Here is a 26,204-nt window from a genome sequence, read left to right on the forward strand (position 1 = left end):
CAAGCGTTCTTTTTAAAACCACTAGCACTTGTCAAAAAGTAGAAATTATTCCAAAAACATCATAGTAGTCACTGTCTGTTTGCCTGTTACACTCTTTTTAGGTCTCGCCTGGCGTTAGCAGTGCGCATGTGCTGCTCTCGCCATGCAAAGACTTCTTGGAAGCAATACGGGTCCAGAAGTCCTGTCTCTGCTCCTCCTGCAATTTTCATTTGTGCGTGTCATTTGGCGTCATGGAGTTTGCAAAACACAGTGAAATGATCGCACCAGAGGCATTATAATCCCTCCTGGTTGCCACCAAGTCCGATTTTGGTTCCGCCTACCGGGATTGGATCTTTAACTTGCGGCGGGAGACAGCGTCTCTTAATTAGCCGCAAAGTACTTTTTTTTGTTGCTATTACCGCTTTTATCTTCAACAATGGCCGATGCGCCTTTCATTTCTCTGGCGCAGCATGTTTTTTTATTTCTTTGGCATTCAGCTCCAAGCGAGAGCAACATTTTTTCACTTTCGTGCTTACTGAAGCTTCCCCAGCCGTCTACTGGTGAAACACTCCTCCGGACACCGTGCTTCATCTTTTTTCACGGCTCATGTTTTGTTTGCCTAATTTCAGCGGTAGCCACCTGCCATTAATCCTTTCTTTGTTCTTGTGTTACTCTTTCCTTTTGTTGCTTTCTTCCTTGTCTTGTTAATATTGCGCTTTTGTAATGTTATCTTTTCATGTTGAGCTACACTGGTAATAATGGCACACTTTTGAGCCCGCACGCTAGTTAAAAAAATTGTTTATATTGTGCTAGTGCATGTCCGTTACGTTGGAAGTGCCGAGAGGCATCCTGTCGGGCACTTAAGTTGCTTAAGAAGTGTCCGACAGGCCAGTTGCTGACCCTCTCCGCCTCATAAGCATTTCAGTGTGCTCTGGGGCATGTAGTTCTCTGTCCCCTGCCCACTCGTTGCTTCCCCCTTCCCCCGCTTGCTGCAGTCAGCCATCTACAGTGAATTAGAACTGCAGAAACTGGCAAGATACAGACTTCTGTGGCACTGCAAAGTACTGTACCATGACTGTGCAGCCTATACATCATACATGCAAGGGAGGGTGTGAGGATAAACGTGTATGACATGGAATACACCACCTATTGCGCTTCTGGCACTTGAATAATGGAACTATCGATTGACAATTAAATGGCACCCATTTTATAGTGCAATACACCTCGGATACGGGTTCCAAGTCCCAGAGAGGGGCACGATTAACTCTTCTGAACAGAGGAGTCGAGGCCGCTTAGTGAGGTTTTACCCTGCCTGACTATTAATTTCCAAACCTACTGATGTAGGAGGCAGGTTGTCTTTTTCACCCGGACTACAGCCTACAGATTTCCCAGTCTTCCCACTGCTTTTGGGAAAAGGTAAACCAGCTGGCAAAACAAGAAGGGATTGAAAACAGGGGTCTGCAAAGCCATGAGGTGCTCTGCTATGTAGGTCTCGCTGCTGCAGATAATGACTGCCATGCTATCAGTCCACCACGCAGATATGTCTGCTGATGAACAGATGTCTCATGGAGGTTAAAGCTCAAAGGTCAGTTACTTATGCACTAAGAAGCACTTCCTTCGATGTTGTCCGGGTCAGACACCACATGGTTATTTTCTCTGCCCTACTGTAATTTCTATGAAGTCATCACGGGGCCAACAGTCCAGTGATCATATTAGTCAATAGATTTAAAGCTTGTAAACCAGCTAAATTATTCTGGCCAATGACGGTGGCAAGTGTGCGACTATGGGACTCAGAGCTGTCAGAGAGCAAACACTGGCTGGCAGGGCGTGGGTTCATGCCTTACATCCATTCTTGTCTATCCTTACTTCATTTGTAATCTTCCCGGATGCAATCACTCTCCGTGAGCACAGACAGGACTCTGCCCAGCCAGACCCCTCTACCACCCCACCTCCGTCCCCGTTACACCTGCGCCTCCTCTGCCCCCAGGTCCATGGGGGCCGCATAATCCTAAACGAACACACAGCACACTGACAACAGAGTGCATAATTGAGCAGTGGCATCCATGCATTATTCACAGGCAAGGGCAGCATATAGGGGGGGGGGGCAGCGAAAGATATGGAATTATGGAAAGGGTTGATATATAGAAGAACAGGGGAAATGTGAAGACAAGGAGGATAATGTAGGGGGAGATAAAGAGAAGGAATACAGCGACAGACAGGGGAGTTGAGAGGCAAAGAGAGGAAGAGGCCGATTGAGGTGCAGAGAGGGAAAGGAGAGAGAGGCAGAGTGGGAGAGGGGCACAGAGGCGAGAAAGATACGGAGATCGGCAGGAGATGCAGCGGTGGGGGATGGGCAGAGAGGAGGGAGGCGCAGAAATCGGGGAGACTGTAGACAGAAGTTGAAAGGAGGGGAGTGGGTGATGAAGAGAGGAGCACGAGAGAGTTGCATGGTAGAGGAAGGTCGATAATGTCAGAAACAAAGCAGAACAAGCATTGAAAATGCAATAGGTCTCACCTTTGATTAAGATAAAGCCATTTGCTTTGCAAATGGTATTGCATAGCAAAGCAAATGGCTTTAACCTAATGAAAGGCGAGACCTACTGCATTTTTAATGCTTGTTTATGTATGTCAGCGTTATAAAAGTATCTGGAAAATGCAGCCATGGGCCCTAATCACAAAGATAAATTTGGTCATAAAGTTAAGCCACTTATGAATCTATATAGGGATTCCTTGCAGGTGTAATTCGATTTACCACTGCGGATTTCGACAACGTAAATGTGCAAAAATCTGCAATGGCAAATCCCATTGTAGAGATGGGAAGCGGGTTTTCCAAGGAGTGCTCTCTCTTGGAAGATTAGGAATGCCCACAGACATGTACATTTGTGGCACTCCTAAACTCCGATCCAACCCTATTCGTCCCTTGAAATGGTCAGAAATGTACTTTCCCTTCTAGGAAGGTAAGGGGAATGATTGTTGGTAGGGTTTAGGGTAAGGGTTTTCTCAAAAGGGAAAGTATTCTTCTAGCAGAAAAAAAAAATATTCTCACCGGAGGCTACTATTCCTCCTGTACAGAGTTCTTCACTATGGAGAACACTGCACATGTTGAAAGGGAGCCTTAGAAACAGCTGCACGACAGTTTCAGAAGTACACTTAGAAACCTGTGCCAGGCTTGCTTCTGACCTGATTTGTGAATTTAAAAAAACAGCATAAAAGCACTTTTAGGTGTTTCTTTCGTATTAAGCCCTTAGTGTGTAGTCCTTACATGGCCCGGGCCCTCTGGCAAACCCCTGCTGAGCATTTGCCAACTTTCTTCCCAAAACAAATAACTGTATTGTATTACTGCAATTGATTTACGGCAGATAGACTCTGCCTTATTGTTGTTTTAACCTTTTTTCTGACTAAACCAACACAGAATGAGAATTAGTGGCAAAAAAGATTATTCTTGAAAATGAGTTCCATGTGAACAATTGTAGTAGTAGCCAATACCCAGTTTGCGTGGACATATGGGTCACTCTTGTTTCTTTGAAATATTGAGCATGGCTGAAGGTCAAGTACTGCATGGGTTGGACACATGCAGCATGGGTTTGACACCCACTGTGAAAGGACTTGCCATAGACCAGGTCCTGTGCCACCACCCTCTGTGCATAGCGGTTGTTGGCTGTTCCCAGGAACTGCCACCAGCTCATGTTTTGCACAGCTGAAGACTGTGAACCGTGGAATTGCTTTCTTAGATGATTCTTATATTATATTATAAAATAATAAATTAATTGAAATTAATGTGATAAACAGAAGTTATGATTTCTTCAGCTCATAACACCTAACATACACTTAACCCCTGCCTTCTTTCTTAAGTCCTAGATATTCCCTTAAAAACTACTTTTAAAATGCAGCTATGGTTATAAAATAAATCCATAACCCCTCTGAAATTGGCTAGTTATAGTTACTTACACATACCATAACATGCACTTTATTCATGAAAACCAAGCTACAGACACCAAATGCACTGCTTTCAACATAAGTTAAGATGTTTTATAAATCAATAATTAAACATACTTTTGTTGGACAAAATTTTGACACGGGTGCCGTCCCATGCAAAATGCACCATCTCGAAAGAATGAGAAGCTGAGGGAGAGGAGCCTTCCTGCTCTGGTTTCCAACACAGTGCGTTTTGATGAAAAGTGCCTGCTCCCATCACCTCCAGATCCTACCTAGGATTCTAACTGACTCTCTGAAATCTGTGTGCATTGGAACCTACTATAAGTGTTCAATGAAAGCTTGATGTGACCACACATCCCAGCATGCTGTATGAAGAAACCAAATACGTAGTTGAACCCATGAGGGGTTTTTCAACCAATGAGCATGTAGTATAAAGAGCGCTCCAATGCGTACAGTAGAAATGCCTCTGATGAAGTGGTACGTTGGTCACAGAAACGCATCAGGCAGTACAATGAACTTGGATGGCTGAGGTGGGCTGAACCGTGATGCCGAATGGCAGACGCACTGTCGAGTGCATCTTGAGAAGCTTTGGTGTTTGTTGGATAAAATTATGACACGGTGCCGTACCGTGAATGATGCACCATCTTGAAGGAATGAGAGGCTGAGAGAGAGGAACCTTCCTGCTCCGGTTTCCAGCACAGTGCGTCTTGATGAAAAGTGCCTGCTCCCATCACATCCAGATCCTACCAAGGATTCTAACTGACTCTCTGAAATCTGTGTGCATTGGAACCTACTATAAGTGTTCAATGAAAGCTCGATGTGACTACACATCCCAGCATGCTGTATGAACAAACCAAATACGTAGTTGAACCCATGAGGGGTTTTTCAACCAATCAGCATGTAGTATAAAGAGTGCTCCTAAGCGTACAGGAGAAATGCCTCTGATGAAGTGGTACGTTGGCCTCAGAAACGCATCAGTCAGTACAACGAACTTGGATGGCTGGGGCGGGCTGAACCGTGATGCCAAAAGGCAGACGCACTGTCGAGTGCATCTTGTGAAGCTTCGGCGTTTGTTGGATAAAAAATATATATATATATGTATATTTTCTTTAGATACATATATATACATAACCAAGCTCGGTTTGCGGAGCGAAACGCGCCAGGGAGGGCACTTGCTCTGACTTGAGACAGCAATAAATCGTGTGATGGCGTTGGTGACATTATGTTAATGATACTGGAGGAGAGGAGGTCTGCGCCCGCTTGTGACCGCAACTAGAGGCGGTCGGGTTTCTTTCGATATATATATATATATATATATATATATATATATATATATATATATATATATATATATATATACGCATGCATATAAATATAAATATGTACACACACACATCTGATGTTATAGTTAGGCCTTGTAATAATATAAAAACTATAGTTTTAAATCTATAAAACAAAAAATCTACTGAAATTCACCAGTTACAGTTTACTGAATTAACTATAATGTATGTCCCCTCCATGCACTGCTTAAGGCATCACATATTACATCACTCATTAAATGTTAAATTACATCATTGATGACATCACTGATAACACAATAGTCATGTACAGCATAGAATTACTGAGTTTACATGGAAATAGCATAAGCACTAGAGGCAAGCACAATTTTGCATGTTGAAAGTTACGTGGTGCATTGTTCACAGAACAAGTTTGAGGTAGAAGTATTACTCCCTGTTAAAAAGATAAAGGTTCATTACATCTAACGTGGGTTGCAGTGTATGTTAGAAATGATCGAGTCTCAAAGCCATTGTCTGTTCCACTAAATCTGTGAGAAACACCAAACCTTCTGTTGACAAAAGATAATTCACCCATGCATATGTGAGCACATGCCTATTTTACAAAGTTGCAATGCAGTACTATATAAAAGTGTGGATGTTTATTTCCAAAACTTCATTGAAGATTTTGAGGCCTTGTAGAATATGGACTGATGTAGAATGATGGGATGTTCTTCTTAGAGGTGGTTTATGTCGTACTTGTGTTGTACGCATGACTGTAAGGTTGTATGGCATTATGCCCATCTCAGGAATGTGTGTAGTATATTTTATTAAACTCTGGAGCTTTTTCCATAGGGCCTGGAAGAAAGTCTTTACCGTGGACAATACAATGCCGCGAATACCATGTGTTTACAGTGTTGTAGAATACAGCACACATGCAAAGTCAGAAAAGTTTAAAGAAATGCCTCAAGAATGCATAATCCTTTGGCGCAAAACCCTGTTTATAATGTCAGTAGACAAAGCTTGACCTAAAAAAACATGGATGGTTGCATTGGAAAGGCCATGTTCCACCTATTAGATGCCCCTTGATTAAAAGTAAACCAATCCCGCGCAAAGCTCTGATTTGTGTTACTTTTGGACAACTTTCCACTGCAAAACATGTTGTGCACTGGAATGTAAATAGCAAACCAACACTATGCAACTGGTTTGCATCACTGTTAGGGAATTTGCAAAGTGTTGATAAATCTGGCCCAATATGCTAATATTTTGCCTCAGACAAGGTATGAGTAAATAGTCTTTGAGCAACAAATGTCTAAGATAGGGGTGACCTAAGCATGCACTTAAGCAGATGTTCTCAATAGCCACATAATACAGAACTATAACAATTTTCATTTGCATTGTTTTATTATTGTTCAGAAAGTTGTAGCAAAATAAAAGGTAAAATCTCAGTAATGAGTAACGTTTTTGTAGAGCACAATATCTCTAGGTGACTAATAGAAGAGTTGACATGTAACTTTCAAGTACAGAAGTGTAATGCAAAATCACTGTTCATACCTCTGGAACTCTTATATGTATTTTTTTAATTACGTTGCTGTCTTCTGGAGTAGGGGTGTCTTTTAACAAACTTCTTAGTTTCCTACAAAGTACACACAGAAAGCATTTGTGAATATACATCAAACATTACCAGCTGCTCACTTTATGTTGGTAAATCTGACGTCCATTAACTTAAAGCCATAGTCTGCTAAAATGGCGTATTAATCAGTGGAGTTCACTTCATGTTCCTCAAGACTAGGGAACAGGGAAAGGTCAGCATTTCAACTGAAAATGTAGCTCAAAAAGAAAAATTTACATTTTGACTGACAAATCAATAGAAAAATCCCACACTCTTCACTTTACAAATTCATAGAGATGGATGGTTGTGTGGACACATAAACTATTTTGTTAGATATTTCTTTTAACACTCACTCAAGGCGAATATGCTTATATTTTTTATTGAAAGCGGTTGGAAGAGGGCGTTGGAACTCAGGTCAAGAAAAAGATACAATACATTAGGAGTCAGCACTTTACCTTTTTACATATATTAAATTGTTATGTATTGACTCGCTTTGTACATGTCACAGATGAGGCATCACTAAAATTCAGAACATTGGACTGTTGAGTGCATCAATTAAGACAATGGCGTGCCTTCTGCTCCAATGTTCCAGTTTTTGTCTTTGTGTCTCTCTATTTAATATATAACATTCCACTCTCAGTAGCCCCCCTACCTTCGGATGTGCTGGTTGTTAAAACTTCTGTGTTATGTCTTCTTTCCCTTTAAGTATTTTGTATACCTCCTGCCATTGCGTGAGGATTGCATGTTATGTGTATTATTTTGTTTTCATTCAACTATGTGTTTAATTCTCTAGTCGTTTTCCTTGGCAACCAGTATTCTGAACTGCGGTGCGCCAGGGAGAAGGACTGAAGGTGGTGTGCTCCGTTGATGCCTTTCAACTTCAATAAATCTTCAAATATCATTTGGACTTTGACCATCATTACTTAACAATTTTGGCGACGATCTTAACGAAGGCATCAACATCAAGAACCCACGATTTTAAATTTAAAAACCAAAACTCGCGGAACACTAGATTATTATTGAATTTCTTCACAACGATTGTGGATTTCTCTGACCTCATAATTGTGCTGAGTATTATTTTTTCCTTTCGGCGCAAAATTGACCTCTAATGGAGTTGAGGTTGTTTTCCTTCATCGGAGCATCATTTGAATCAGGCTCCAACTGCACAAGCCAGCAACGCGAGCTGCTTTGGTATATCAGCATCAACACAAGGCGTAGTGGTTACGGTGCTGTGTCATCACACGCATCGCTACGTTGAGCTGCTTTGGAACATCAGCGTCTTCACAAAGCATCGTGGTTACGGTGCCGTGTCTTCACACGCATCGCTACGTTACGTGTGTTGTTGTGTACGTTCTTGCTCTTCTCGCCATTCAGGGTCACGTACTAGGGCAATTGCCTGACGCCATTTTGTTTTTCTTTGATCATTGTAATTCTTCAGTTTCAACGCTGCTGATGATTTCACCGCTAATTCTTCTACCCTGCACACCACCACTACTGGTACTGTATATTTTTCTAACTCTTTTAATGGAGTATTTATTCTGGTTTTCTAAAATTTTCAGACTTATTGTTTGTGAGCATTTTTTTCCTTTCATAGTTTATTATGGCAACACAAAATTTTACAATTCAGCCTCCTCAACCTTTCTGGCTTGGTTGGAATGGTTTTGCATTTGCCACCCCAAGTGGGATGGGTATGCTCAGACGTGAGTCCCGTGCTCTCCATGCCACTGGAATCAAGCTATCCTGGCTGAAGAGGGGTGAAACCCCGAAACCGGTCCTAGGATGCTTGTTTCCAGTCCAGGTTGGACCTGGCTTGGCAGTTCGGGCTGGACTCTTCCCATTGGGTGCCGGGTCAAGACTGATTTGCATATGGCTGGGTCCCAACTGGAATGGCATGGTGAGCAACAAAACAATGGATTTAGGCCCAGATCTCTGTACAGGGGTGAATGTGTGACATTGTTCTACATTCTGTCCATCAATAGTTCTTTTTGCATTTGTCACCCCAAGTGGGATGGGTATGCTCAGACGTGAGTCCCGTGCTCTCCATGCCACTGGAATCAAGCTATCCAGGCTGAAGAGGGGTGAAACCCCGAAACCGATCCTAGGATGTTTGTTTCGAGTCCAGGTTGGACCTGGGCTGGCAGTTCAGGCTGGACTGTTTCCATTGGGCGCAGGGTCAAGACTGATTTGCATATGGTTGGGTCCAAACTGGAATGGCATGGTGAGCAAACAAAAAAACGATGGATTTAGGATCAGATCTCTGTACTGGGGTGAATGCATGACATTGTTCTGCATTCTGTCCATCAATAGTTCTTTTTGCATTGGTTGGAATAGAAGGCATATTTTTTAAACTTCATTAATGCTGTTGATGAAGATAATAAAATGTCTTCTAAAAGGAAAAAAATTCTCTTTTTGCATTCAGTGGGCCCTGGAGGGTTAACAGCTTATGATGGGATGCCAAAGAGCGCAGTGAGTGGAGACACCAACCAGTTTGTTTTTTATGCTACAGGAGCTGATTTGGTAGTGTGTCTGGTTCTAGTGCGGAGGTGTCTGGGATGGTTCCTAACGCCTGTGCAAGCGTAGGTATTGTTGATTCAGGAATGGGAAGTGACAACAATAATGATTTGCAAGTTGATGTTGATGGTGTAAGTGACCGCTGTGCTTGCACTCACACTAAATCCAAATGGTTGGATGACTATGTTTGTGATAATCATGCAATTTGATTTTGACTTTGCTTTATTTTGTTTATTTATTAAGGGCGAAGATGTCTTCTTTCCCTTTAAGTATTTTGTATACCTTGTGTCATTGCGCGAGGATTGTATGTTATGTGTATTACTTTGTTTTCATTCAACTATGTGTTCAATTCTCCAGTCTTTTTACTTGGCAACCAGTATTCTGAAATGCGGTGCGCCAGGAAGAAGGACAGAAGGTGGTGTGCTCTGTTTGATGCCTTTAAACTTCAATACATCTTCAAATATCATTTGGACTTTGACCATCATTACTTAACATTCTCTCCCTCTTTTCAGGTCATTCCCTGCAATTCCAGCCTTGGGTTCTGGGCCTTTAAAAACCGGTATCGCAATCAGCAGTGACCTATAATGCTAGAATATATAGCTTTTATTGAAAGTGAAACCCCACCACCTAGGTCCTTTCTACAAGTCAGCTACACAACAATTGTCCCACAAACTAATTCTAGATTTAAATCAATACATTCCATGTGACTTCAACATCTTCCATTAAATGAGTACAGATGAACCATATCAATATCTTTGCAATAACATTTACAATGGCAACCATATACAGTTGTCGATGAACTCACATTACATTGTAACATAACTTTCCCATTAGAAATCATCTGTTATTTCATTCCAGATACTTGTTTTCCCGAATAGTTAACATCTTTTTTAACAATATTTAAAAAAAGGAAAGATCACCTGAGTATCATTTGAGTTTAAAAATACAATATAAAATGAAACACTGCTGCTGACATCTATGATCCACACATTTGGAACCCAGCAAAGGCAACTCAGCCGTCTCCCCTTAAGGGGTGTATAATTTGAGTACCATTAAATTGAGGAATGCTAACACGTTATTTTATAGTGCTTAGAAGCCAAAGTGGAGTACAAAGCAATATATACATAGAAAAACAAGCAACCATTATTATCATTCAGGCAAAGGTTAGCTCCGAGGTAACCTGCTAGACCTGTCAGCCTTAGGGTGATCTTCCCCAAAACGTTTTAACTTACTCCTCTATTGTTGCTGATCTCTTTTTTGTTGGCCTTGGGACTCTGTGCACTTTACCACTGATAAACAGAGCTAAAATGTGTGTGCTCTCTCCTTTAAACATGGTAAAAATTTCTTCCACCCATTTGGCATTTTTAATTTACTTGAAAGTCACCTGAAAGTGGCATTACATATATCCGGGGCCTGTAAATTAAATGATTGGATTTTTGTTGTTTTAGTGTCATATCATTTATTACATTTTACTCTATTTTTTTTAATTGGTGTGGGATTTTTCTTGTGTCTTGTTCTCACATTATTACTGTTTGAAGTGCTAAATAAATACTTTACACATTCCCTCAAAGGTAAGCCTCATTGACTTTGTGATAATCTATCGGAGGGTTAAGCACCGGTTTATGTGGGGTGTGTTTTGTGTTATATGTAAATGTGTGGTACTTGTATAGCGCACAAATCACCCATGAGGCATCTCGGCGCTTGTACGAATACCGCTGAGAAACCCTTCCTGGCATTTCCCTGTGAAGTGCCCACTACTGGGCACCCCCAAGGTGAAGCCAGGAATCGTAGCGTTGTTGGGGCCGTTGTGGAGATTAAGCGAGCTTTTGCCCAGAGTTGCAGAGTTGGACCCATGATTAGAATAGGCACTGAGGCGAGAATGATCAGGTCCGAGGAAGTTGAGCCCAGGACCCTTCGAGGCGGGAATTGTACCCTGGTCCCGGGCTAGACCTCTGCATCAGGGTCGGCCGCTCTAACCATTGAGCCACACTTTTCCAAAGGAGAGGGACCAATTTGTGGGCTTTTAATAGGTCCAGCAAACATGCCCAAGATGCATTAAACAAAGAAAGGAGGGGCATATTAGCAAGGCAATATCGCCGCTTTAGCGGGACTGTTTCCCGCTAAAGCGGCAATATTTTTATCGCCCTATTAGCAAGCTGTCGCTAACAGCAGTTAGCGACAGCTTTTAGGCGATAGCTAAAGGTTTGGGGCCCGCTTTGCATGTCAGCGATATTTATCGCTAATAACATGCAAAGTGGGCGTACCCAAACTGTTAACGGCTGAAAACAGTCGCTAACACAGCTATTGCCTATTAGTAAGGCGGGCAAAGCGATAAAAAAAGCGCGATTATCGCTATAAACTAACGTCTACCAAAAAATTGACTTACCTGTATAGTCAATGGGGAGTGGATTATCAGATTAAGCTCCCATTGCCGTTAATGCGAGAATATCGCTGGATTTACAGAGATATTCTCGCATTTCGCCGCTATCGCTGGATATTTTAGCACAATGGAGAAAAACGTTGCTATTAGCATGTTTTCCCCGCTAAAATATCTAGCGATAGCCAGTGATAAAAAAAAAAGTCTCTAACCACGTTTAGCAATTAATATAGCTATTTCTTGCTAATAGGCCCCGGAGTACGAAGTTCCTAGGTGAAATATTTGTCACCATTAAAATGCCAAAGCTAGTAATGTCTGGCAACGTATTACAGTAGGTCAACAAAAGAGGGGGGAAATTCCTCCTTTTGAAACTAGGGCTCTCTGGCAAGATTCAGGAGGCGTCCACCGCCTCATTGTTCCTCAAGGCCTGCTGTGTCTTCATCCTTGTTAGGAGTTTTTTTGGGAGACTCCTCTTGCTGCCTGTTCCCCCTCTCTTTTTGACAAACTGAAGTGCCATTTTGGGGTCCGTGAAAAAAAAGAGCCTTCCCCTCCAACATGACTTGTAGCTTGGCAGACACATCATGCTGTATTCTATTTTTAGCTCTCGCAATTTTCTCTTCACTGGTACGAACTAGCGGCAAGCTTCTTGGACCTGTTGTGTGAAGTCTGGGTAAATGGATAACTCCATACCTTAGAAGCGCAGTATCGGTAGCTCCATAGCCTTCTGTAGAGCTGTGTCCCGTTCTCTATAGTTTTACGATTATTGGACAGGGATTAGTGCAGTGGGTGCACACCACCACAAAGATTTCTGAAAATGTGTCTCTGCCCATTATGTTCACAAGTATGCGCTCCACAAATTGTTCCATATTCACTATGCTGGCAGATTCTACGACACCCAGTATGCGTATGCTATTCCGCCTGGATCACACTTCCATTTGTTACATTTCTTTGCATGGCTTCTAGTATTTGCTTTAGGTTTCCATCTGCGGAGGGGGTCACTTGTCTCGGGGCCCGAGTCCAGGGCGCCAGCATCAACATCTCTGGATTTAGCAGTTCTGCGTTGTTCAAACTGTAGTTTGGCATGCGCTTTGCCTACTTTCCCCATGCTGACCGCTTGTTGTAGGGGGTCCCTGTATTGCCCTCGTAGGGTAATGTAGTGTATGTTCTCTCTGTGTGCTCTCATGCCACTACTGTGAGTGCACAAGCCTCACTTGGTTACTGCATTCCTATGTTGCTTGTGCAATTGTCGTTTCTGGGCTAGCTCACTGCATAATTTCAAACGTGTGCCATTCAACCTAATCTTAGACCATGTAGAGTCAGGCGGAGCTGCGCGACGATCTAGTAATAGCTCATGCAATTATATTCCAGCCTACCTATGTCTTTCTGTGCTCGCTGCGCTGCAGGACTTCGATTCAAGTAGGTGAGCGGGGAGTCCTGTTAATCCAGTAAATGTATTTTAATGTAAGCCAGTACCTCCAAGATGTGCCCCTCCGTCAATCTCCAAAACACACAAAGTGATTGACGGAATGTTGCATATTGGCAAAACATTCACCCCCAGTAACAGATCTGGGATTAATCCATCGTTATTTTGCTCACCAAGCCACCCCAGTTCAGGCATGGCCATATGCAAATAAATCTTGACCCTGTGCCTCATGGGAACAGTCCAGCCCGAACTGCCAAGCCATGTCTTCCCTGGACCGGAATCAAGCATCCTAGGACCAGTTTCTGGCTATCAGTCAGGATAGCTTGACTCCAGTGGCGTAGTGAGCACAGGGCCCATGTCTAGGCATACCCTTCCCACATAGGGCGAACAGCAAAACACACAAGGTGATGAACAGAATGTTGCACATTGTCAAAACATTCACCCCCAGTCACAGATTTGGATTTAATCCATCGTTATTTTGCTCACCACGCCACCCCAGTTCAGACATGGCCATATGCAAATCCGTCTTGACCCTGTGCCTCATGGGAACAGTCCACCCCGAACTGCCAAGCCATGTCTTTCCTGGACCGGAATCAAGCATCCTAGGACCGGTTTCTGGCTATCAGCCATCATCAGCCAGGATATCTTGAATCCAGTGGCGTAGTGCGCACAGGACCCACGTCTGGGTAAACCCTTCCCACACAAGGCGAACAGTAAAACACACAAAGTGATGGACGGAATGTTGCACATTGGCAAAATATTCACCCCCAGTCACAGATCTGAGTTTAATCCATCGTTATTTTGCTCACCACGCCACTCCAGTTCAGACATGGCCATATGCAAATCAGTCTTGACCCTGTGCCTCATGGGAACAGTCCAGCCCGAACTGCCAAGACATGTCTTCCCTGGACCGGAATCAAGCCTCCTAGGACCAGTTCATGGCTATTAGGCGTCATCAGCCAGGATAGCTTGACTCCAGCGGCGTAGTGAGCAAGGGACCTACGTCTGGGCATACCCTTCCCACATAGGGCGAACAGCAAAACACACAAGGTGATGGACGAAATGTTGCACATTGGCAAAACATTCACCCCAGTCACAGACCTGGGTTAAACCATCGTTATTTTGCTCACCACGCCACCCAAGTTCAGACATAGCCATATGCAAATCAGTCTTGACCCAGTGCATCATGGGAACAGTCCAGCCCGATCTCCGTCAAGCTCCGTCACAGCTTTGATACTTTTCTTGGCATATGTTCTCGCCTCAGTGGTTGTGTTTATTCTATATAGTGGCCAGTCTCTTATATAATCAGGGTTGCAATAGTTTTCATGATCAGACCTGGGCCTAGATGTATCATCGTTCCTATTTGCGATTTCTTAATAGCGATTTTTACCGAATCGCTATTAAGAAATCGCAAAATGGGATGTATGTTTAAAATCGCTATTTTTTTGCGATTCCTTATTATTCCTAATTTGCGAATTCGCAAGTTGCGAATTCGCAAATATGGAATAATTTCCCATTCATTCCTATGGGCCAGGAGGCCCATAGGAATGATTGCGAAATAATTCTCAAATTGCGAATTCGCAATTTGCTAATCGCAATTTGAGAATTATTGCAAGGGTGCAGGGGTGTCTCATGGACACCCTGCTGCACCCCTGAAACTTACATGTGTGTGCATATGGCGCACATAAATGCCCTATGGGCATGTATGTGTGTCACATGCCACCTTCAAAATTGCTTAATTGTGAATTTTGAAAGGAATTCGCAAATTAACACCAACCTCAAATTGGTGTTAATTTGCGATTTCTTAACATGAATTCGCAAATTGAAATTGCTTCATACATGGCATTTAAGGAATCGCAAAATTGCGATTCCTTAAATGCTTAAGCAAAATAAGGAATTTGCGATTCCTTATTTTGCTAATTTCTCATACATCCAAAAGATGCAAAATGTCCGTTTGTGATTCGTTAAGGCAGAAATTCTGCGAATTTCGACCTTAACGAATCGCAAAAGGCTTGATACATCTAGGCCCTGGTTTTATGCGGCTCTCTGTCTGTAATCCCCTGTGCGTGTCTCTGGCCCCATATATTCTCTTAATATCCTGCACCGAGTCAATTTACCTTAAGCGTTGTAGAAACACATTAGGAGTTTCCCTTGTTAGTGTTTTAGTTTATGTGGAGGCCATTTCAGCCACTATGTAGCATGCTGTTCCTGTTGTCCTGTGAGCCGCTGCACTTTGCGAGATGAGCGCAGGAGGTCAAGTCTCCCCTATAGTTATCTCCCGATGCGCTCGGTTGCCCCAGCTTCATGCCTCTCACCTCAGCTCTGCAGTTCACCGGTCTGAGCCAGATCGTCGGTGCGGCTCCACCTCAATGGGGAGTTCAATTGCAGCCCTCCGGTTCAGCATCCCACTTCTCTGCCAGTCGGGAGGCCAGCGCAGTTAACGCTATGTCCACAGTGCTGCAGTGTAGAGGGCCTCTCCCAACTGGAAAGATGATCACGTCGCCATGGCCTCGCCAGGTAGGCCGGTCTTCGCTTTGCTTGAGGTCCGTCCTGCTGCTCTGCTGTTTGTTCGATTCGGGGCTCGGTTAAGGTCCTGTTTTGCCAGCATAGGCCTCTACTCATTACATCAGGCAGATGCCGGGAGTGTGTGACAATTTGGTCACAGAACCTAACAATGGACTGGCCTAGAACCGTATTTCAAATTGCGGCAATTGCACACTAGTGGAGCCTAGGGATGACCCCGAGCTATGGACAAAGACTGGAGACTATGATGACTACTCTCATGGGACCTCTCTTGTGTAAATTAGAAGCAATAGAAGAAAGACTGTTGCTACTTCAGAACTCTAATAGGGCCATGTAGGTGTGCATAAGCCCCAGCCCCATTTCCGGTAAATGAGAATGAGAGGAGGGAAAATGGGGATAGTGATCAGGTATCAGTGGATTGTGTTGGGGTTAATAGAGTCCCACGTGCATATCCGGAAGCATCGAGACCAAATGCAAACATTGTTAATGGGGGGCCGAGGTAATCTTGGGAAGGGACCTCAGGTAATCCCCCATCACAGCCAGTGGATTACGTACGGTCAGGAAGGGGAGATAATGTGCGACAACAACCAAAAGAGATGGTCTCACAATTTATGCAGAGTACTCCTGGCCTACCAGTTTTAGACCTACCCCCAGCTTCATGCCTGTATACAGTTGTTTTAACAGATATCCAAGCATACACCAACCAAAAAGAGAACCCACGACACAACTGATCAATAAGGTGGCGCATTGGATGTGTAGAAATGTGGGGTTTAATATTAGAGATCATAGACACATTTTGATGGCAAGGAGGGTATCCTGGATAGGTGGATCAAGGAAAGTGTTTTCAGGTGACTGTGTGATTGTGACACTTAGGTTCCCTGAATTTGTGTGTAAGACTAATTCCCAGAGTAGAGGGCTTTATTCAGCCGAAGTGGATTCAAGTATTACACTGCTCCCGCTGGGCTTTTTTTATGGACACTCTATGGATCCCAATAAGCCATATGGATATGTGGGTAGACAGGAGGGCGAATCTTGGCGGGCCAACACAGTGTTGATAAGTAACACCTTAGCTCCACTTAGAGATCTAAATGACATTGACTGACTAAGTCGGATGGGGGAAGTAGACAGAGCCCGTGATACCCCCATGACTAACACAGACCTAGTGGGGAGGGGAGCAGAGTTCATCCCGGGGACCGCTGAAGACCAAGATACTTGCGACCTTCAGTTTGTAAACGCCCACGTGGTTAGTGGTGTAAGTAAGATAACCTACAGGTCTCATAACCCCCAGGCAATTGTTAGTGCAGAAAGGCTAAACAGTAGAGATATAAAAATAGCCTCCTTGAATATAGCAGGCCTATCCTCTAAATTTGAGAATGAGCAATGGTTACTCTATAAACGGAAATTTCAGAGAATTTGCTTACCCCACAATGTTACGGCCCGATTTCCCTCATTGATGTGTCAGTGAAGGTACTAGGGTGGGTGGTCTTGAGCCGGTTGACTGACTGGGCAGAGGAGCATTGGGTCGTAACTGACGTCCAATTTGGCTTCAGGCCTAGAAAATCTACCACCAACCAATGCCTTAACCTGTACCTTATCTCGGCCAAATACACATTAGTTAGCCAAGGGACGATGTATCTGGCATTTATGGACCTGACTGCGGCCTTTGACAGTCATACAAGGGAAATTATGGGCAATTATGGGTGGGCTCGGTGTGGACCTGGGCCTCATTAACATTTTAAAATCCCTGCATCTGAATACCACGGCTGCGGTCAGATACAGTCAGGAGTGAAAAATAACAGAACCCTTTACATGCTCTAGGGGGGTCAAACAGGGTTTCATATTCGCTCCCTTTTTGTTTACACTATATATAAATGGGTTGGACCATGCACTAAGCACTTTACAGGAGGACAGGTACTCAGGAGATCCCTGTTCTGCTTTATGCAGATGACACAGTACTTCTTGCCCACACCCCCAAAGGCTTGCAGCTCTTAATCGATCATTTTGTGTCGTTTATGGAGAATCTGGACTTATCCCCCAACCTTGCAAAATTGTATGTATTGAAAGTGGGGAAAAACAGGTAAATCCTATAATGACACAATTGGATCTCATCATCTAGGAAAGGTACAGTCCATTTCGTATCTGGGGATTAATATGTATTAGAAGAGAAGCGCCGAGCCATGACTAGATGCACCGGGTCTATAATGAATTTTGCACATAGGTTAGGACGTTGGTCCCCAGAGCAGATCCTGAGAATATACAGTTCCATGTACTGTGCTAAAGTGCTGTACAGAAGTGAGGTGTGGGGATTTATTGAGGCCAACCAACTACAAGCTGAAGAGAATATGTATTTTTGGCGCCTGTTAAAAGTCCCCCAGAGCACGCCAGCTCATATTGTTCTTGAGGAATTGGGTGTCCGTTACATCAAGGACAGGACAGCAATCAAACCCCTAGTTTGTTGGATAAAGATTTGGGCAAATGAGGAGGCGGCATTCAGCAGGCAGGTTAAAGAAGATGGTCTTTCCCTAGATCACGGGCTAAAAATTCCCTGGCTCAAATATGTGAAGGAGTCTTTTGAGAAAATTGGATCTGCAGATCTATTCACCAATCCTTCCAAAGTGAGTATGCAAGATAAGGCCCTGGCTAAGGATCGGTTCTTTAAACATGTCTCAATGCTCCGGGAAGACACAGAGTTAGCCAAGCCATCGGTGAGAGAACACTTAGTAGTTAAGAGTGCCCAGGGCATTGAACCATACCTGTCTTGTTTAAGCAGTGCACATGATAGATTCTTAATGACCGGGTTTAGGCTGAATCTTCTGCATCATGTTTTAGCAGAACCGGCAGGGTTCACACTGTCTATAGAGACAGGACACCCTCCATTTCATTTTATTATGCCCATTTTATTCACATCCCAGGATCCTTTTCCTGAAGGGCATTTTAAAGAAAGCCAGATTTAAACTGGCGAGGGTGGCCTTGTTATTTTTCAAATTGGCCCCAGAAGCTTTTACACTTTTTTGTACCACTAATTTTTTAACCCTTTCGATGCCGATGACGAGCTCAGCTCGTCATCACCCACGGGTGGCGTGTGCTGATGACGAGCTGAGCTCGTCATGTATCGCGGTAATTTTAAAATTGCTGCACAGCGCGAAAATCGCCGCAGCAGCGATGCGGTTAAGGGCTGCATTTAGACTAAGGAACACAAGGAGTAGCGGAAGTTATTATCCTCTATATTGTCTTAAAAATGGTTTCCATGCCTGTAGATGAATTAGACTTATGGGGGACAGGTTTCATGAAATGTGTATTTTTTTGGTTACCTATTTATTGAAATTGTATTATGTAGACTTTAGATTGATGGATGAATTACTAATTCTTTTTATGTTTGTACCTGTAACTTCTTTGGATAAATTGCTACTTTTATGGTATTTTCACATACCGAATAAAGAATATAAAAAAAAAAAGAATGAAGCTTTACATATACTGAAAAATATACCCTTGGCAAATGCAGAGACCTCTTTGATGCGGATACTATCCCCAGCTTTGTAGATTGAACCACTAATACATTTCTTTACAGGGAAACAACTCCCGGAGCCATGGCTTCATACCGGGGGACACCAGAGTCTGCAAGTCTTGATTTGCATGCTTAAAAACTGTACAGACCTAAACCAAGACATGTAGCACTCATTAAGACAGAAGTGGGTGTTCAGATTCTCCCGGAGCACTTTGGATTGATCGCTCCTCAAAATCTGGGCTGGCTCTCAAAGGCATTCAAGTGCTGTGAGGGGTGGTTTATTCAGACTATCAAGGTGAGATCAAGATTATCTTACTGAACAGTGGAAACGCTGATTTGATAATACAAACTGGAGACAGAATTGTTCAAATAGAGTTTAAGCCAGTATACAGAGGGGAACTGCCCCATCCCTAACCACCATGTGAAGGGAAGGAGGGTTTTTCTCTACAGACAAGAACCCAGGGGCCAAGGTGTGGGTAGAATCTCCAAAAAGTCGTCTGAACAGCAGAAATTATTGCAACAGGAAGGGACAATGTTCTGTTAATCATGAAACAAGGGCAAGAGAAGTTTTCTAACATTAAGCTGATTTGGAGTGACCGTTCTGCTTTCTTCTCACTCTACCGTGTTTAGGCCTCTGCAACATCACCTCTCCCTTCCTTGAAAGGAGCTTGGTCAAACCTTTCAATACCTATGGTTACCAGTTCTTCCTATCCTTATGCGTTACTGGTAATGTGGTTTTTCAACATTTGTAATGCACAGCAAAGGCTGTAAATGCAAAAATTCCCTTGAAAGTCTTTATTTACCGAGGCATATTCTCTGGGCCCCGTTTCTCCCCTGAACTTAATGATATAAAAAAGAATATAAACATCTGGAAAGATAAACGCAGCTTTCATGTGACATAGCACAGTAAACCACCTATTGTGAGCTTTTCCAGTTTTACAAGAAGTGTGTTTGAAATGCCCATGCCCCCGCCATCAAAAACAATCAAATTAATCTTCAATTCTATGTCAGGACCGGAGGCTTCAGATTATGCTATATCTTCCTTCGCTTTATTAACATAAAGACTCCACAGCAGCTTAGGAAAAGATATATAATAGTAACAAAAATTGCTTTAAGGCCTAAAGCATTTAACGGAACGTTCAACAGATCAAAACAACAACTCCCAAGAGTCTCTTTGCATATTGGCAGTCCATAGTCCTTCCACTCTGTCCATCATCGCTATAAATCCGACCTTCTCTTCCTCTTCCTCCTCTTTCTTCGCTGCTCCCGCAGCCAGATAAGTGCTTTTCATGTTTCCTTTATGAGTTTTTTACTGGTTGTATTGTATGTACGATCGTTGGGGGACTCTCCCCATGGTTTATTTTTCCATTACAGAGTCCCCGGTCGCGGGAACGTCCTGTCGTTCCTATGCGATCTTTCTTTCCCATTTGTGTGCGGTGAGTAAGTAAGCCACCAGGGGGGCGCCCTCGCGTCTCGCCGACCCCTCGGCACGCCTCCGCAGGGGCCGCGCCGTGGAGTCTGCTTGCGCAGACGGCGGAATATCTACCGGGTCGAGCCAAACAAGTAGCGGATTGGCATTCCAGACACCTCAGGGACGCCAGTCAGTAGAAACTGGATCTGGGGGTCTGGGGGTCTTCCGGTGGTTACAAACTCTCTGGGGTCCTTTTTCGGTGGACCTGTTTGCGTCTCGTCTCGACCACCAGCTGCCGCGTTTTTTCAGCTGGAGGCCGGACCCTCTGGCGGAAGCCACGGACGCCTTTCTACAGGACTGGAGTCGGGAGCGGCCGTTTGCGTTTCCCCCGTTCTCCATGATAGTGCGAACGGCGGCCCACATACGCCGCCAAGGAGCGGAGTTGGTGTTGGTCACACCACTCTGGAGATCTCAAGTGTAGTTTCCGGTTCTTCTGGAACTTTCTTGGGATTTTCCAATCCTACTCCCCCTGTTTCCTCTGCTCCTGACAAATCCGGATCGGGAACCGCATCCTCTCATCACGCAGAGCTCTCTCCGCCTCGTGGCATGGAGGCTCTCAGGAGACGCTGGTCGCTCCCAGGCCTTTCGGGGTCTGCTGAGCACTTGCTCTCCAAAGCGTGGGCCGATAGTACGACGATGCGCTACAGATCCGCTTGGCTTAAGTGGATGCGTTGGTGTCTACGAAGGGATTTGGATCCCTTGGTCGCGGGCCTCGTTCCCGTGCTGAACTTCCTGGCTCACCTAGCCGACAAGGGCTTGGCCTACAGGACGATCAATGCTATTCGATCGGCGATTTCGGCAGGCCATGATAACATCGATGGCCACCCTGTAGGGGAGCATCCTTTTGTTTGCCGGCTTCTGCGGGCTATTCGTCTCGCGTTGCCCCCTGAGCCCAGGTACTCCGTCCTTTGGGACGTCAATTTGGTTCTGAACTTGTTCCTGTCCTGGCCGGCTAATTCATATATGTCTCTTAAGGAACTTTCGGCTAAGTTAGCCATGTTGTTATGTTTGATTTCTTGTAGACGCGTCTCTGACGTGCGCGCGCTGGATATATCTGCACGCATTTTTTCCCCGGATGGGGTCACTTTTACCGTGGGCCGACGCACCAAACGTCGTCGCGGTCCATTTCCTATCCAGCTTTTCTTGACACTCCTAAGTTGTGTGTTGTGCAATGCCTCAAAGCATATGAAGACCTAACCTTGAATTTGCGCCCCCCGGGCGAACGTCAGTTGTTGATTGCCCTGCGGAAGCCACACAAAGCTGTCTCCTCCCCCACTATTGCTCGGTGGGTGCGGTGGGTCATGCAGGAAGCGGGCATCAATACGACTCTCTCTGGAGCACACTCTGCCAGAGGGGCCATGGCCTCTAAGGCGTTCTCAGTGGGTGCTCGTTTGGAGGATCTAATGCGAGCGGCGGATTGGTCCTCGGATTCCACCTTTAAGAGGTTTTATTTTAAGCCTGTGGTGGATTTGGCCCAGTTGGTGGTAAGTAAGCTTTGAACTAGCATAATCTGAAGCCTCCGGTCCTGACATAGAATCGAAATTTGCCTAGCTTACGTAACGGTAAGTTTCAATTCTATTAAGGACACGGAGGCGAGGATTATCGCACCCAGGCTACACAGTGGTGCCTCTACCCACCCGTATGGCAGTAAGTAAAGCGTTTTCCTTTACATTGTCTGTACTGTATTAGTCACTGAATGCTCCTCGCCTTGTTGCTGCATTCCTGGGTCACCTCGCTTACGCTGTTCTTTTTTTCGACAGGCAACGAGGGTGCTAAGCAGGATCAATGAGGTTTAGGCGTGATCTGGGCGAAGAAAGAGGAGGAAGAGGAAGAGAAGGTCGGATTTATAGCAATGATGGACAGAGTGGAAGGACTATGGACTGCCAATATGCAAAGAGACTCTTGGGAGTTGTTGTTTTGATCTGTTAAACGTTCCGTTAAATGCTTTAGGCCTTAAAGCATTTTTTGTTACTATTATATATCTTTTCCTAAGCTGCTGTGGAGTCTTTATGTTAATAAAGCGAAGGAAGATATAGCATAATCCTCGACTCCGTGTCCTTAATAGAATTGAAACTTACCGTTACGTAAGCTAGGCAAATTTCGATTCCTACTTAAAAATTCTATAAAATGGCCGACTCTTTATCTTCTTTAAGTGTCACAGTTCCCCTCTTTAGCCATCTCTGGACCTATGCATGACCCTATCCGACTTCCAATTCAAAACCTTTTTGCACTCTCTTCTCCTTCTCCACTCAAAAGGCAATGCATCTTTCCTCCTTCCCAATAGAAGCTAATCTGACTAAATCCACACTGAGAAATTGTACCTCTTTCACTCTTGACAACATTATTTCAAATATGTCTTCTATTTCCTGTTTCTCCCTTTGACACTTGTTCAGCTCACATTATGCAATTGCAAAAAATACTTTCCAGCTTCAACACATATACCATTATCTCTTTCCTTAGTGGTCGAGTTCCAGAAATATGGAAACGGGTTCAAGTTGTTGCATTTCTATGCCAATTGTCTGGGAACCTTGCTATTCTATCTAATTATAGGCTTATTGCCTTACTTCCTTTCGCTACCAAGATTGTTGAAGGCTGGGTCAGTACTCACCTTTTTGTTTATTTTCTGTTTCGATCCTTATCCATCTGGTGTCAGACCTGGCTATGGGACAGAAACTGTCCTCGCATTAGTATTTAACAAACTCCATATGTCCCTAGACAAGGGGTCTTCACTTCCTCTGTGGTACTTGTTTTGCTTGATCTCTCTGCAGCTTTTGACACAGTCTCCCAATCCACTCTTCTACAAAGATTGCAGATGGTGAGAGTGGAGAGTTGTAATTTGCACTTGATAGGCCTCTTTTATGACGACAGATCCCAAGCCCTTATTGTGCTGAAATATGATTCTGCTTTAAAAGGATCATGCATTGAATCACTAAGGCTCCTCCCTCAATCCCACCCTTAATCATTTGGATTTGACTGTTTTGCTTATGCAGATGACACTCAACTAATTCTTTGGCTGGAAGGAAACTACTTGCTGCCTCAAAGCAAATGTAACAATTGTATGGTGGCTATTTCTCCATGAAAAGACTTGAACTCTCTGTTTGAATTCAGTGAAAACTGAAATATTTCTGTTTGGTTCTTCTACTTCATGAAGCTCTAGTTCGTGGACATCTGAACTGGACCCTGCTCCAAACCGTTTTAACTGTACAGAAACTAGGTATAGTTGCTGACTCTGACTTTCCTTTGTCAATCAAATTCAGAAAGTTGCCTTTCCGAGCTTCTTACTTGTTAGAACACTTAGAGCCCGATTTATTATCATTTTGCGCAACACAAGACAACAGGGGAGGAATGCACCATAATTGCTAACATATGGCACACTCCTGCTCTCTCTGTGCTGGTGCACTTGTGACTGCCAAGTGCCAACGCAGACACCCTTGTGATGGAGCAAGGATTCGCACGTTACGCGACTTGCTTGAACTCATGAACCTCGCATAAGGTAATATCATAATCAACCTGTTTTGTTTATTAACATTGCACTTTTACATTACACGCGGGTGTCCCAATGATGCTTGCCTATGTGTTTACTAATCCTAACTACGCTTGCAGCTAAAATGGTCGCTGCTATGCGGGATTCTAGTCTGCGCATGCGTCGGTCATACCCATGTGATGTGACGCACTCGCAGGTCTGGAGTTAATTTTTTCGCTCATGCGCAGTACTGCTAATATGGCCGCTTTGTTCTAACATGCTCTTCGCTTGCCACTGCTGCTTTTGCTCAGCTGTTTCGTTCTGCTTAACTCCTAATGCTATAGATATTATAAAGTAAGGGGGTTAGAGAAGCCAATCATGGTATACAGTGTCTTCAATTTTTTTTGTGTTTCTAAATTGTTTTCGCTTACTTTTCATGTATCGACCGTAGTGGGCCTGGGAGCGGTGAGCCACTCCATCTTTGAAGCCCGTGTAGTACTAACCACGTGATGAAGGAGAAATGAATCGCGTAGTAGTGGAACTTAGCCAGCTGGCTGCCGAAGTTAAGATGCTCCTGGGAAAATGACCCCTGCTCCAGGAGAAGACTTCGATTTGCACCTGAACTTGTTACATGTTGCGATAATATTTGTATGCCCTATTGTGCTTTAAATTTCGATGCCATGGGAACTGGAATGTAAGGGGTGGGTTCGAAACTGAATATTAATTCTGGGAAAGTTCAAATTATAGGTGGTGTCATGACCTAACCGCCTCTCTTGTCCAATCCGAAGTTGGGGATCCTTTCACTTGCAACATTTGTGGGTGGTACATCGACCCGAAAACAGTATAACTGGCCTAGGTTTAGCTAGAGAAATTGTCCGACTTGTCCGAATAGCTGACCTGTCACTGACCCTACGAACTCTATAGGTGATTGATACAGAGAGCTGCGGAGCACTCTGTCCGTAATTTCCACAAACTTAGTCTGGGGTGGAGAAACCTTAAGTGCTGGCGAAGCACTTTGCTGGGAGATTCGAAAACCCAATCGGGGTTATTGGCAGATTCCTTGCAGAGAGGGCGTAGCGCAGGCGTTGCATCCGAAGCTGCAGGTGTTGGTCGGACCCTTTTGGTGAGCCCAGTCCTGATCCAAATCCTGGGGTGATCCTGTCCTGACTGTCCATGAGCTGTACCTGCTCGCCTACTGGCATTTCAAGTCCTTGAGGGTCCTTTCCCGCCTTTCCCAACTGACCCGTGGGCAGGGTTAGTCCTCATTCTGTCCTATGTAAATATAAATATATGTGGGTGTTTGTCTATCTAAATCTTTCTCTCCTTTTTCCTTAATAAAGCAATCTTGCCTATGCGAATTATCTCTGACATCTGACTTTCACGAAAGTATTTTTCTAGTTTGTTCCTTATCTTCCCCTTACCCTTACTCAAACATTGAACTGTTTTGCATATCTAGTATGTCCCACTGTTACCCTTCCTATAGAAAATTAACGCATCCTGAGAGTATTGTTTCTTTTATATCGTTTAGTATACTCAAATCAGCATTTTAGTAGAATGTTCCCTTGTTCTTACCCAACCTTTAGTAACGTGAAACAAAATTAGTGTGTTCCTTTTCTTTCCCATTTCCTTTATTTTTCCAAATGTTAGATGCTTCTTACCTTGATTCATAGTTATACTATTTTTCTAATCTTGGTTATAGATGTTTTGATCTGTGTGAATTTCATTCTCATGGCATATGATGATTTTATTGACTAGATAAAGCTTAAATAACTTCTTGAGTTTGTGGTTATTACAAGGTATAAACAAAATGTAAATGTATATGATATTGGTGTTTATCTACTTGAATCTTAAATTCAGCTCCTGATCCATGCTGATCATAGGTACCTGTTCTCGAGGATTGGTAAGTCAGGTACACGGAAATAAATAGAAAAAGGAAAAACTCGAATTACTGATAGCGGTGTGTAGGATACCTGATTTATGAAATAAGTGATAACCACGTTATGGGCCCAGTAGTGTATATTTGGTAAAATAAGAATCGGGTAACCTGCGCGCTCTATCAGTAATTTTCTGGTAGCAAGATGATGGTTAGGACTAGTTAAGACAGGTAGATAGGTTAATCGTTGATAAACC

At 43.8% G+C, this 26,204-nt stretch overlaps 1 protein-coding gene across 1 annotated transcript in view; it reads right to left on the reverse strand.

The window, feature by feature from the left end:
* Window positions 1-26,204, reverse strand: part of LOC147726646 (interleukin-31 receptor subunit alpha-like) — a 672,471-nt gene that overhangs the window by 45,431 nt on the left and 600,836 nt on the right. Inside the window, exon 16 of the mRNA XM_086960699.1 lies at window positions 6,744-6,825. Within this exon, the coding sequence (XP_086816825.1) occupies window positions 6,744-6,825 (82 nt within the window). The remainder of the gene's footprint in view (window positions 1-6,743; window positions 6,826-26,204) is intronic.

Source organism: Lissotriton vulgaris, chromosome 3_1 (genome assembly GCF_964263255.1).
Source record: "Lissotriton vulgaris chromosome 3_1, aLisVul1.2, whole genome shotgun sequence".
In the NCBI taxonomy this organism is placed as follows: domain Eukaryota; kingdom Metazoa; phylum Chordata; class Amphibia; order Caudata; family Salamandridae; genus Lissotriton; species Lissotriton vulgaris.